Below are 14,371 nucleotides of genomic sequence, written 5' to 3'. Positions count from 1 at the left end.
AGTCACCCATCAAAAACCCAACTATGCAGCTTCCACCTGAGGAACCGAGACGCGAAAAAAGAACTGAGCGTCACTTGGGATGGTCACAAACCTAACCATACCCACCCCATGTAACTTGGAGTTACACTGGACAGAACACTCTCCTTCAAGAAACAACTGGAGAACACAAAAGCCACGGTCAACACCCACACCCGTAAAATAAGTGTTTACACACCTCATTCAAGTTGCAGGCAGGCAGGCAGGCAGGCAGGCAGGACGAGACAGGCAAGCATGCAGGCAAGCAAGCAAGCAGGCCGAGGCAGGCAGCCAAGGGTTAGGGTTAGTCAGCTCAGCCAGGCCTCTCTCGAGGCCTGGCTCTCTGTCTGCCTGGCCCGGTCTGCCCCGCCCTGCCTTGCAGCAACAGAAACAGCCGGCCTGGCAAGCCAGCCAGCTCAGAATGCGAGCTCAGCAAGCCAGCGCAGCGAACATTTTTACGAGAGAGGCCTGGCTGAGCTGACTAACCCTAACCTGCAATGGCTGAAGTGCGCTGGCTTGGCAGCCTGACTTTCTACACTGGCTGACTGGCGGGGCTGGCTGGCTGCGTTGGCTGACTGAGCGGGCTTGCTGGCTAGAGCCTTCCAACGGTGTCTACCTTGATCTCCGTCCTAAGAAAGAAAGACAGAAAAAGAAACGCACATAAATTCAGAACGACTTAAACCCTCTATATTTAATAAAACAATTCTGGACAGGAATCCTGTATTGCAGGGGTTCCCAAAAGGTACATCGTGATCTACCAGTAGATCACAAAGGCTGTGCAGGTAGACCACATGGCATGCCCCTGTATATAATCCCCTGTATATAATCTATCACTTGAATTAAGGTGACTTTATTGATTGACATAAAAAAGGCCTGTCAGCTCAAATGTTGCACACAAACATCAATAGCATTACAAAGTTATTGTGACAGTAATAATTTATATAGTGTGTGTAACAGTGTTAAATAGTTCTATATTATGGCAGTAATGATTGCTATAGTGTGTGTTCAGTAAGTGTTAAATAACTATATTGTGACAGTAATCATTGCTATAGAGTATGTGTTCAGTAACAGGAATATTCCTGTCTCTCCAGCTCTTTAATAAAATGAAAAGGGCTTAAAAAAAAGAATGTTCAAGTAGGTGACACATTTTCAGCCAATCAGGAGAAAGTAGCTATTGATGAGCTTAATGTTCCAGTTCTAATTTTGTTTGTTACATTACAATTCCACTTGTTTAATCTGTATCCTGACTGGGTTCCTGGTGCAATGATTACGGTCACACTATAGAGCTATTTAACACTGTTACTGAACACACACTATAGCAATGATTACTGTCACAATACAGAGCTATTTAACACTGTTACTGAACACACACTATAGCAATGATTACTGTCACAATACAGAGCTATTTAACACTGTTACTGAACACACACTATAGCAATGATTACTGTCACAATACAGAGATATTTAACACTGTTACTGAACACACACTCTATAGTAATGATTACTGTCACAATACAGAGCAATTTAACACTGTTACTGAACACACACTATAGCAATGATTACTGTCACAATATAGAGCTATTTAACACTGTTACTGAACACACACTATAGCAATGATTACTGTCACAATATAGAGCTATTTAACACTGTTACTGAACACACACTATAGCAATGATTACTGTCACAATACAGAGCTATTTAACACTGTTACTGAACACACACTATAGCAATGATTACTGTCACAATACAGAGATATTTAACACTGTTACTGAACACACACTATAGCAATGATTACTGTCACAATACAGAGATATTTAACACTGTTACTGAACACACACTATAGCAATGATTACTGTCACAATACAGAGATATTTAACACTGTTACTGAACACACACTATAGCAATGATTACTGTCACAATACAGAGCTATTTAACACTGTTACTGAACACACACTATAGCAATGATTACTGTCACAATACAGAGATATTTAACACTGTTACTGAACACACACTCTATAGTAATGATTACTGTCACAATACAGAGCAATTTAACACTGTTACTGAACACACACTATAGCAATGATTACTGTCACAATACAGAGATATTTAACACTGTTACTGAACACACACTATAGCAATGATTACTGTCACAATACAGAGCTATTTAACACTGTTACTGAACACACACTCTATAGTAATGATTACTGTCACAATACAGAGCTATTTAACACTGTTACTGAACACACACTATAGCAATGATTACTGTCACAATACAGAGATATTTAACACCGTTACTGAACACACACTCTATAGTAATGATTACTGTCACAATACAGAGCTATTTAACACTGTTACTGAACACACACTATAGCAATGATTACTGTCACAATACAGAGCAATTTAATTTAGGTAACCAACTGGACCCCAATAGTAGATCTTTACACTCTCAGCATTTGATTCACGGACCACCATTTGATGGCATTTAGCCTCTCAGACCCATTTGAGCCACTGACTGACTGACCACCATTGTGAGAGGCTCAAATGCTGAATAAATAATCGACTAGATGTAGGGACAAACGTTGTTTGAAATTGGCGTCATGTAAACAGACCGCCGACACCAACAAATCGGCCACAGTAAACTAATTCGGCAGATTATACACAAATTCTTCTACATTCTCTAATTGTGATGTTAGTTAACCTAATCATACTACTTATTGAACCGTGTTCCTATACTCGAATGGTTAGACTCTGTGCCTAGCAAAAACAGGGCCTGAGTTCGAGCCCCAGTCGAGGTATACGTTTTTTTCCCTTTTACCAACCAAACAAACAAACATCATACCCATTTGAGCCGCACCATTGTGAGAGTCTATAAATGTCATCATATGGATGGTCCGTTGCTCAAATGCAGAATAAAAATGGACCTTTTGACCAGATGTGAAATGTATTTCGTTTGTTTGGTACAAAGGAAAAAGACTAATGACTCGACCGGGAAGAGAACCCCGGCCTGGTGTTTACAAAGCGGCGATTCTAACCACTCCACTACAGAAACAACATAGTAAGTAACAACAACAAAACCAACATTAAGGTTTACCTGCAGACGGAGAGCACGATGGGTGACGTGGCACTGATCAAACCCGCATCAATGCGTCTGCGCCATATTTGAGGGGGGTGTCACTTCTTTCCGGTGTGAGGCTCCGCCCACGAGTTTTTCCCGCGAGTTTGTTGTAGTCCCACTATGTTACATCCGGGTCCTAGTCCGCACCAGCTCCCGTCCGCTCATTCTCATTGTAAATACTAGCAACGCGTGATTCTTTTTACAATGACGTTATTTTTCAAAAAGGAAGCCATTGATGGTTAAAATGGGTCTTAATGCTTCCAACCCGAGTAGAATTATTAATGTAACTGTGTCCATGACAAATAAAATATATGATGTGGAAGCTTTCTTGAGTAAGACCCGGAAGTGGCTCTGGAAGAGCGGGTTACGTCATGGCGTAAATAGTCAATAGCGACATTAATGCTTCATCCTGGCAGTGTCCTCAGTGGTCTAGCGGTCTCGACACCCGACTTTGAATCTGAGCTTCAAAACTTCATGGGTTCAAACCCCTCTGATATTTTTTCAACAAACACGGATTACTTGTTTTTGTGAGGTTACGGTCAGGGCAGGGCTAGTTTGACATGAATTAGTCCACGGACCACCATTGAATGGCATTTATATCTCTGGGACCCCCAATTTATATTGTAAAATCAAGGTTAATTTAACTCTGAGAGTGTACAAATGGAACATTCTGGCGGATTCTTCAGCTCAACGGCCCTAGTGCTGATGAACCACTACGGAGGTAATGACATTTCTCAACGCGCTGTGGCACTGTTCTGATTTTCACTGGCAACTGACTTTTGTGTTTTTTCCTCTGCTGTTCTTCTTCGTCACCTTTTAGTTCCTTTATCACAGCGAACAATCAAACCAAGCCAATGACTAGCTGACTATATATATATATATCTCGCGTTTTTTGGCGTTTTATATTTTTTTGGACGACATTAAGACCTGGATTTATATGTATGCCCCAGTGTTTACTCCACATACCTTCAATTAAGACCCGAGCAGCAGCAGCACTGACAGGTAAAATATATTTTCTTCACCACAGAAACGCCACTAAAGACACGGTATAAAGTAGTGTGTAGAATGTAACCCCTAGAGGGAGGCAGAGGTTAAGTGACAAGGGTATTTAAAGGCTTTCTGAGCAGGGGCCTGCACACTGCAGCCAGCTGCAAGCATAGATATATATAAACTAATCTATGGCTGCAAGTCTCTTCCTATTTAAATCCAAAGCCCCGCCCACTGGATCCGGCTCTGTCCGCCTACGTAACATGAAAGTCCGTCCGTCATTGGTCCAAGGGTGGAGTTTATGGTAAGCAAGCCGCGCTCCCGCACACACACACAAGCCGCTGCCACACGGTCGAAAGAGCTGCGCACGTTCTCGGCTGCGCGCAGCTTAAAGCTTGAGTTTTTAGACAGCTGGTGGATGGAAAAGAAGCTCCACCTCCGCGGACTTTTTGCGCGACGGCCAGATTCCCGGAAACGCTCTCCTCCGCCCAAAAAGTCCGCGGAGGTGGAGCTTCTTTTCCATCCACCAGCTGTCTAAAAACTCAAGCTTTAAGCTGCGCACAGCTTAAGAAGTGCGCAGCTTAAGACCGTTTTGCGCTAAGGTGTGGAGACGGTGTAGGTGCTGCCACACGGTCGAAAGAGCTGCGCACGTTCTCGGCTGCGCGCAGCTTACAGCTTGAGTTTTTAGACAGCTGGTGGATGGAAATTAAGCTCCACCTCCGCGGAATACTTGCGCGACGGCCAGATTCCCGGAAACGCTCTCCTCCGCCCAAAAAGTCCGCGGAGGTGGAGCTTCTTTTCCATCCACCAGCTGTCTAAAAACTCAGAATTTAAGCTGCGCGCAGTTTAAGAAGTGCGCAGCTTAAGACCGTTTTGCGCTAAGGTGTGGAGACGGTGTATCACACACACACACACACACACACACACACGCGAGTACAACATAATGTTCAGATGTGGGTCCCTGGTACAACATATAGACAGACAGACAGACAGACAGACAAGACAGACAGGGGGTCCTTGGGGAGGTTCCAGGGGGTCCCCAGCAGGGCAGGGGTCCCTGGTACAACATAATGTTCAGATGGGGGTCCCTGGTACAACATTATGTTCAGATGGGTGTCCCTGGTTCAACATAATGTTCAGATGGGGGTCCTGGTACAACATAGTGTTCAGATGGGGGTCCCTGGTACAACATAGTGTTCAGATGGGGGTCCCTGGTACAACATAGTGTTCAGATGGGGGTCCCTGACATTAATTTGGGGGTCCTCCTTGACATTGTGGCAGCGGTGGCCGAACGGATAGCGGCGCGGTCTAGATACCGGAAGGTTCCCAGTTCGAATCAGCCGTCCGACACGTTAAAATTACCACCGCTGAAATGCCCTTGAACAAGGCATCAACCACTATGATGAAATGTGTTCTATGAGCAGGGCCTGGCTGGAAACAAGTTCTTGAGCTTAGCCCAGATACCCTGGGTAAATATAGATTTCATTTAATTTCATTTCATGAAAAGCTTTGAGAAGCATGGGTGATTTACAGCACCCATAATAATCTTCAGACACATGCAGTGTCTACTGGTGAACACTAGATGGCAGATGCATTGTGAGCTTGTATAGCTCTGCTATTTTCAAAAGGAATCTTGAAAAAAAAAAAGTGACAAATGTGGAATATTTTTGAAATGTTTTATTGAAACATTTAAAAACACAAATTTGTCATGGGGGTCCCTAGTTGGCACAAAATATTTTTAGATGTAGGGTCCTTAGTTGGGCAAATGCATTCATCTGGGTGTCCTTGACATGGCAATGTCACTGTGGCCCCTTTTCCACTGGTTGGGAACCGGTTCAGTTCTTTTTGGTTCTTAGTCCATGAGCCAGAGCTCCAAAATTGGAACGTTAATTATGACAATTATATTAAATTGAAACTTCCCCAGTTGATTACTTACACAAAGACAGTGTATTACAAATATAAATATAAATATTTAAATATGCAAATGAGGCATTATATAGGAAGATATGCAAACAAATATATATCTGAAAAAGCTACTACTGTGGAAGGGTTATCATATATAAATGTACTTATATTGATCCTATAAACAATTTAATATAGGTATGTTTTGCCCACTCAATTTAACGTTCCAATTTTGGAGGTCTGGCTCATGGACAAAAAACTGGTTCTGAACTGAACCAGTTCCCAACCGGTGGAAAAGGGGTCTGTGTGAGAATCACTGGTTTAAACAACTTTAGAAGAAAAGCCCAAATAAGCACTTTAGAAACAAGCCCCCACACCCCACACCCCACTCACACCCCATTTAACCCATTTTGACCTGAGATCAGATTCTATAAATGTCTTCTACATCCTGACAGTTTTCTGAAAAAGCTATGTTTCTATGTCAGTCGTTCTTCGATTTTTCAAAAATAGCAGATCTACAAGCTCGTAGCGCGCCACTCGGTGGTGCGCTATGAGCTTGTAGATCTGCTATTTTTCAATAGCTAAAGCATAACATAATGCTAACACCGTTCAGAATGGGTTAATGAACTATCGCTGCAAAAAAAAGTGATAAAAAAGAATAAGACGACAAGATATATAATATTCTATTTAAGTTGCCCACAGTCAGCGATGACAATCCTGGCTTTGCAAGTTCCGCTCTTCGTCCCTTGTTTGTCCATGGCCTTGACCACATCGATGCCTTCCACCACACTGCCAAACACCACATGCTTCCCATTCAGCCTATGGAGGGAGAAGAGGCACTTCATTACAACACGGACAAACACCCAAAGGCCTACAGATGTTTCTTTTCCCTTTTTACCTCCATTATGATGAATTCCTGTTCTGTTTTGTCTATATAGAAGTCTATTTGTACGTCTCTAAATGTTTTGATGAATTGAACATGGTGGACCCTCTTGTAAACAAGTGTAATGCTTAATTGGGTAGGTCCACTCACAGTTAACAGCCTTTGTATTGAGTTTGTGCTTGAAATGTACTGTAATTCTGCAAACTGTTAATAAATATTTCAATCAATCAATCAAAAGTGTACTGTACACTGTACAGTATGTGGACCATGGTGACATTGATCAATTCTTGATAAAAAAGCTTCTAATATATTATTTAGGTCCCAAAATCTATAAATCTCACACTATTAAAGGACCACTTCACCACTTTTCAACCTATCTTCATATAATAGGTCCTCACTAATAATCATGAAAAAATGGCACAATTTGTTTCTACTCGGTCTGTGTCTCATAGGAGGGCTGTGGCATGTGAACGCTAAGGCCTCACTCACACCTTCGCATCCAGGGACGGATTAACCCCCATGAGGGCCCCTGGGCCGGTAATATTTGAAGGGCCCCCATAGCGCACGTGCGCGCAACATTTTCGTGTTTTTCTGTGTTTTTAACCTACATTTAACAAAATCAACAGCCAATGAAGGGCCCTTTACAGGGCGTCAAACCTAGTACCTTACGGTCTAATTTCCCCGAAGGGCCCCTGATAGCCAAGGGCCCCTGGGCCAAGGCCCCACTGGCCCAATGGCTAATTTGTCCCTGTTCACATCTAGTATACAACATTGTTGGATGCTAGATGTAAACAAAGGGTTTGTTTACATGGTTTGACAACATTGTTGTTGTATGGCTTTCGGCTGTGTTTCGACTGCCCCCCTCCCCTCATACAACAAAAATGTTGTGTCAAACCATGTGACTCCCATTGGAAATGAATTGCGAGCTTGCATCAGTAAACAAGTCTCATGCATCAGCTATACAACAATCTGTTGTGCACGTCTGAGTGAGGCCTAAGGGTTGGCAATTCCCATCCCGTGGGACCCCAAAGGACGTGCAGCGGCCTCACCAGTCGGTCTTGCCGGTGCAGATGAAGAACTGCGAGGCGTTGGTGTTGGCTCCGGTGTTGGCCATGGACAGCGTGCCCACGCCTTTGTGCTTCAGGAGGAAGTTCTCGTCCGCAAACCGCTCTCCATAGATGGACGTCCCTCCACTCCCATCATGGTTGGTGAAGTCCCCACCCTGAGAAGAGAAGACATTTCGATTTCTTTATTTGAATCCACAAATTACAATAAATTTTACAAGGAAACAAATATACCGGGGTTGACAGTTCATGTTCACTTAAGGATACACATGGCACCTCCTCCTCCACACAGACAAACTGCCTATAACAGCCGAAACAGAACAGTATTTGGCAAGTTGTTTGGCTTTGCTTTTTGTCATGCCAGCTATTCTTAGGCCACTCATGGTCAGTTTAAGCACATGGCCCAGGCTTCCGAATATCAGTATGGCAAATCTACAGCGATACCCCAAGTTTGTCTGTCTCACACACACACACACACACACACACACACACACACACACACACACACACACACACACACACACACACACACACACACACACACACACACACACACACACACACACACACACACACACACACACACACACACACACACACACACACACACACACACACACACACACACACACACACGGTCGTGACTCGGTCGTGACTCGTGTGCGTGGGTTCTATTCACTTGTATCTTCTCTGTCGGGTGGAAACCTTATGGGCTATATCTTGCCCCTAAACTTATTTGCCATGTTTTACTATTTTAAAAAAACCTTTCAAAATAGTTAAAATAGCTGATCTACAAGCTCACAATGTCTCGATGTAGATCGGCTAGTTGAACTATTTTTAAAATTATTTTCAAAATAGTAAAAAAAAAAAAAAGGCAAATAGGTTTAGGGATAAGGGATAAGGGTGGCGCAAGATGGAGCCCCATATGTCCAAAACCAGTGGTTCTGAACCAGTGGTCCTTGAGGGGGTTCCAGGTGGTCCCCAGCTAAATGATGCAGAGTTAGTAACCAAGATCCCTAGATCTTTGGTTGGTAACCAAATGGACCCTAGATCTTTAACTCTTGAGAGCGTAAAATGAAACCAAAATGGACCCGTAAGAGTTCAATTATTGTTAACCCATTCTGGGCGGGAACCCCTATTGGTGTTAGCATTATGTTATGCTTTAGCTATTGAAAAATAGATCTACAAGCTCATAGCGCGCCACCGAGTGGCGCGCTACGAGCTTGTAGGTATGCTATTTTTAAAAAATCGAAGAACGACTGACATAGAAACATAGCTTTTTCAAGTCCAAAGTGTTCCATCATATCAAGCATACAGTAATTGTACTCATCTATTAAACATAGTTGTATTCATAAATACATTCATGGCTTTAATATCTGTAGATAAATGACATTGCTTTCATATTTGGTGTAATTCAATATACTCATGTCCATTTCATATCATTGCATTCATTGAGTGAAGTCTCTTCCGTTGAAGTGTTTGAAAGCAGTGGTTCCCAAAGTGGGCTCCGGGGACCCCTAGGGGTCCTTGGGGGAGTTCCAGGGGGTCCCCGGCTAAATGATAGTTAGGAACCAAATGGACCCTTATGGGTCTGTAACTCTGAGACTGTACAAATGGAACCAAATGGACCCTACCGGGGTATATCAAACTGAGGGTCATTGAAATTAAAATGGTTGAGAATCTTTGCTAGAGCCGTAAAAATGTTCTCTTATGGGGGGTCCCGGGCATATCTTTTCAAATGGGGGTCCGCAGGCTAATTAGTGTCAATTTGGGGGTCGATCCTTGACATGAAACAGTTTGGGAACCACTGCTTTAAAGTGATCATCCATGATGCATTTTTGTTTTGTAAGTTTCAGTTTCATGTTTTGATGAAATGGTGGGCCCTATTGTAAACAAGTGTAATGCTTTATGGTGTCGTCCACTCACAGTTAAGAGTTTTTGTATTGAGTTGTACTTGAAATGTACTGTAATTCTGAAAACTGTTAATAAATCAATCAATCAATCAAAACATTATAGCTTTAATTTTAAGTGGTTTAATTTTGTGTGCTACTGTAGTACTACACAGTTGTTTTTGTCGACTAAAACTAAAGACGACAAATGTTCGTTGACTACCTTTTTTCTCTGATGAAAATGAAAACTAAGCAATGATGACTAAAACTAAGAATAAATGTATTAACAATTTCGAAAATGGCAAATAAGTTTAGGGATAAGGGTGGCGCAAGATGGAGCCCTTAGTCGACTAAACTAGACTAACACTAAAACATTCCAGGTGACTAAAATGTGACTAAAACTAAATGAAAACTATTCAAGAGACTATGACTTAAACCAAAATCAAAATGTGCTGCTAAAATCAACACAATACTACAGTATAGTGTATACACCTACCTGACACATAAACTTTGGGATGACGCGGTGAAAGTTTGACCCCTTGTAGCCAAAACCCTTCTCTCCGGTGCACAGGGCTCGGAAATTCTCTGTAAAACAAACAAGCGGTCATTCAGCCTTTTCCTACAACAGTGAGCTGTCACAACAGTCACATCACCCCTAAGCCAAATGACTTCATGATGACATTATGGTGTCCTCCAGTGACTCTGGTGTCGTTAAGGACTCGGCCAGATCACAGCCCATATGGGGATGATCTTTACGTTCAGGACTAGGCCAGATCACAGCCCATATGGGGATGATCTTTACGTTCAGGACTAGGCCAGATCACAGCCCATATGGGGATGATCTTTACGTTCAGGACTAGGCCAGATCACAGCCCATATGGGGATGATCTTTACGTTCAGGCCGGACTAGGCCAGATCACAGCCCATATGGGGATGATCTTTACGTTCAGGCCGGACTAGGCCAGATCACAGCCCATATGGGGATGATCTTTACGTTCAGGCCGGACTAGGCCAGATCACAGCCCATATGGGGATGATCTTTACGTTCAGGACTAGGCCAGATCACAGCCCATATGGGGATGATCTTCACGTTCAGGACTAGGCCAGATCACAGCCCATATGGGGATGATCTTTACGTTCAGGACTAGGCCAGATCACAGCCCATATGGGGATGATCTTTACGTTCAGGACTAGGCCAGATCACAGCCCATATGGGGATGATCTTTACGTTCAGGCCGGACTAGGCCAGATCACAGCCCATATGGGGATGATCTTTACGTTCAGGACTAGGCCAGATCACAGCCCATACGGGGATGATCTTTACGACATTTCCAGGACGTCTAAACCAGTTGAAATAATATAGCTTATTCTGGGCCAGATCTGACTAGTTATAATATGATCTGGCATCGATCGGACTCTCTCTGATTCATCCAGGAACGTCCTTATTGGGCAGAATTTTTGTTGGTTGAAATCAGGTGATATTCTGGGCCAGATCTGACTAGTCTTGATTTGACTTGATCTGGCCCCAACCGAGACGTCACTGATTCGTCCAGGTCCTAACCGTGCTTGCTGGGCAGTGTTGAGTTCGTCAACTATCTTCTTTCACTGACAAAAACGGAATAAAAACGAACCTACGATGACTAAAACTATAAGACTATAAATATATTGACTTTTTTGACAAATAAACTAGACCAAAATGTTAGGGAGGGACAACGGCTATTTTCAGCATGCAACCAAGTGTAAAATCGGGCATTACGCCCCGCCAAAATATGTTTTTGACTAAAATCTTATACTTAGTTTTAGATGACTAAAATGACAAAACAAAATTGCTGTCAAAATCAGTAGGCCTACCGTTACATACAACATGGTGTCCCATTTTTCCATTCCTTTTTTTTAATAGCAGATCTACAAGCTCACACAGCTTTGCGATGTGAGATTAGGGGTTTAAGTAGTTAATTAGCATAAAGGGCATTGCAAGCGGGGAGCAAGGAACGCACACGTTGTTGCCTGGATCAATGACAGGTCTGCTACAGGTCTGGATCAACGACAGGTCTGCTACAGGTCTGCTACAGGTCTGGATCAACGACAGGTCTGCTACAGGTCTGCTCAAGAGGGGCGCAACAACGCAAGCGTAAAACAAAGCAAAACAGAATCCAGGTCTGGTGAGTCGTGGGCGTGTGCACAAAACAAATTCATGGGACCGCGCTGCACGTAAATACGCTTGCGTTGTCGCACCGCGACTTCTCCGAGCAAAAACGCAGGTCTCATTGAAAATGAACTATAGGCGCGTTTTAATCGCTCCGCGTTTGCAAGGCCCTTAAATTATAAATAACATAGCTTACCTGCAGTTTTTGGAACCACATCAGACCGGAGCTTGAAATACAAATAGAACACAACAGTAGTTGAGGACATGATGGGGAGTGAGTGTAAGCTATAGCCTAGGTTTTTCCATAAGAAAAAAGAAAAAACAATAAAAAAAGATTCAACATTTCCAGTCAGTCCTGTCTCACAATGGCAGCAGCAACATAGGTAGAGAACACAATTATAGCAAACTGTCTTAACGCCCAAACAGGCGCTATATTGCTTTTACTTGCGACAGTGAGGAATGGAACAAGCAGTTTCATCAAAATAAAGGCTAGACTAGTAGTTCGTTGCTGAGAGAGTGAGGTCTAGCCAACACCAACTCGCGATTCCTGGATCGCTGCCCTCCACAATTTCCTATAATCCAACATCAGGTTCTTGAGCTCTTCAGTGTTGTCAGCCAAGCTGTCGCGCCGCAGCACGTCTACATAGGTGGTACGCTTCTTTCCCCTCCTGGCTTTGCCCTGGGTTGGCTCCCATAGGGTCAATTTACTTGCCTCTAGTTCTGGGTGCCTGACGCAGTGCCCTGCCAGCCTCACCCTTCTCTCTCTGACTTTGTCGGTGAGTCCCGTGACCCGTTGTAGGTCCCCATAGAGGTCCACATTTCTGATGCGACTAGTCACTAGTCCACACGTTACAACTACTTAATTACTACTGTTATATTTACGATTGCAGCCAGATCGCATTGCATTATGCTAGTAGCCTACTGTGTCTCTGTTTCCAAGTGCTTGAAATGGATAGCGTAATATTAAAATTCTAAAATCACACAAGATTGAAAGTTGATGAGGAAAGCAGTCTCTGTCGGGTGGAAACCTCTACGTCCAAAACTGTAGAGAATTAATTTAGGAAAAAACACAAAAAGTGTCTTCCCGACAGCAACGATATACACACATAAGTATATATTCGTTGCTGTCGGGAAGAAACCTCATAATTACATTTTTGAGGTTTCATAAATCAGTGCTATTGAACACCCTTTACGTCTGTGTGTTGTTTCATAAATCAGTGCTATTGAACACCCTTTACGTCTGTGTGTTGTTTCATAAATCAGTGCTATTGAACACCCTTTACGTCTGTGTGTTGTTTCATAAATCAGTGCTATTGAACACCCTTTACGTCTGTGTGTTGTTTCATAAATCAGTGCTATTGAACACCCTTTACGTGTGTGTTGTTTCATAAATCAGTGCTATTGAACACCCTTTACGTCTGTGTGTTGTTTCATAAATCAGTGCTATTGAACACCCTTTACGTCTGTGTGTTGTTTCATAAATCAGTGCTATTGAACACCATTTACGTCTGTGTGTTGTTTCATAAATCAGTGCTATTGAACACCATTTACGTCTGTGTGTTGTTTCATAAATCAGTGCTATTTAACACCCTTTACGTCTGTGTGTCGTTTCATAAATCAGTGCTATTGAACACCCTTTACGTCTGTGTGTTGTTTCGAAAATATTGAACCAATGGAAAGTAGTACAAAGTGCTTTGGACAAAACCTCTTAACTCCATTGGACCCTCAAAATGTCTGCTAAAGCAGCCAACTCCACCACCTCTCCCCCTCTCATGGAAGTAATTGACAATAAATAAAGTCACAACACCAACTTTGACGATGCTGTATTGCTTTGTTTTAAAACAAATATAAGGTTTTCTTAATTTCCTGAAAATGTTATATTTTTAATTTGCTGAAAAATGAACATTTTGGAGTAAGGTGGTTTCCTCCCGACAGCAAGCAAGCATGCATATATATATATATATATATATATATATATATATATAGTTGTTACAGTAAATCAACTATAAAAGACAATTAAACATTAGTCTTACCTCCATCACAATCCTACCGACGTTTGCGCCGTCAATAGTGATGTCAAAGAAAACTGTGGGATTTTCCTGCATGGCTGAAGACAATCTGGACTGCTAAGACGTGCAGGAACGATGCTGCTCTGGACTGCTAAGACGTGCAGGAACGATGCTGCTCTGGACTGCTAAGACGTACAGGAACGATGCTGCTCTGGACTGTTAAACCATTTAGACCTGAGGACGATTCTACAAAATGTCTTCTAAATCCCCAGACAGTTTTCTGAAAAACCCTATGTTTCTATGTCAAGTCGTTCTCAAACATTTTCATGTCAAGGACACCCCAAAGATATATGTAATTGGC

The 14,371-nt window shown here is 42.7% G+C and overlaps 1 protein-coding gene across 1 annotated transcript; it reads right to left on the bottom strand.

The window, feature by feature from the left end:
• Positions 1-6,677: 6,677 nt before the first annotated feature.
• Positions 6,678-14,145, bottom strand: LOC306939251 (peptidyl-prolyl cis-trans isomerase-like). Its single transcript, XM_079523807.1, has 5 exons — positions 14,035-14,145; positions 12,198-12,228; positions 10,352-10,440; positions 7,952-8,124; positions 6,678-6,838 (listed from the first exon to the last, which is right to left on the bottom strand). Exons 1-5 carry the CDS (start codon positions 14,104-14,106, stop codon positions 6,703-6,705), a joined length of 501 nt encoding a protein of 166 aa, XP_079379933.1. The 5' UTR covers positions 14,107-14,145; the 3' UTR covers positions 6,678-6,702.
• Positions 14,146-14,371: the final 226 nt, after the last annotated feature.

The sequence above is a fragment of the Electrona antarctica genome (assembly GCF_951216825.1).
Source record: "Electrona antarctica genome assembly, chromosome: 16".
Taxonomy (NCBI): domain Eukaryota; kingdom Metazoa; phylum Chordata; class Actinopteri; order Myctophiformes; family Myctophidae; genus Electrona; species Electrona antarctica.
The sequence above is the reverse complement of the archived record's forward strand: the minus strand, read 5'-3'. Positions and strand labels throughout refer to the sequence as shown.

Excerpts from the sequence above, each read along its gene's own strand:
- LOC306939251 (XM_079523807.1), bottom strand. The coding sequence starts at position 14,106 with ATGCAGGAAAATCCCACAGTTTTCTTTGACATCACTATTGACGGCGCA. Across the intron at positions 12,229-14,034 it reads TCGGTAGGATTGTGATGGAG|CTCCGGTCTGATGTGGTTCC; the intron begins GTAAGACTAATG and ends TTGTATTTCAAG. Across the intron at positions 6,839-7,951 it reads TGCACCGGCAAGACCGACTG|GCTGAATGGGAAGCATGTGG; the intron begins GTGAGGCCGCTG and ends CTCCCTCCATAG.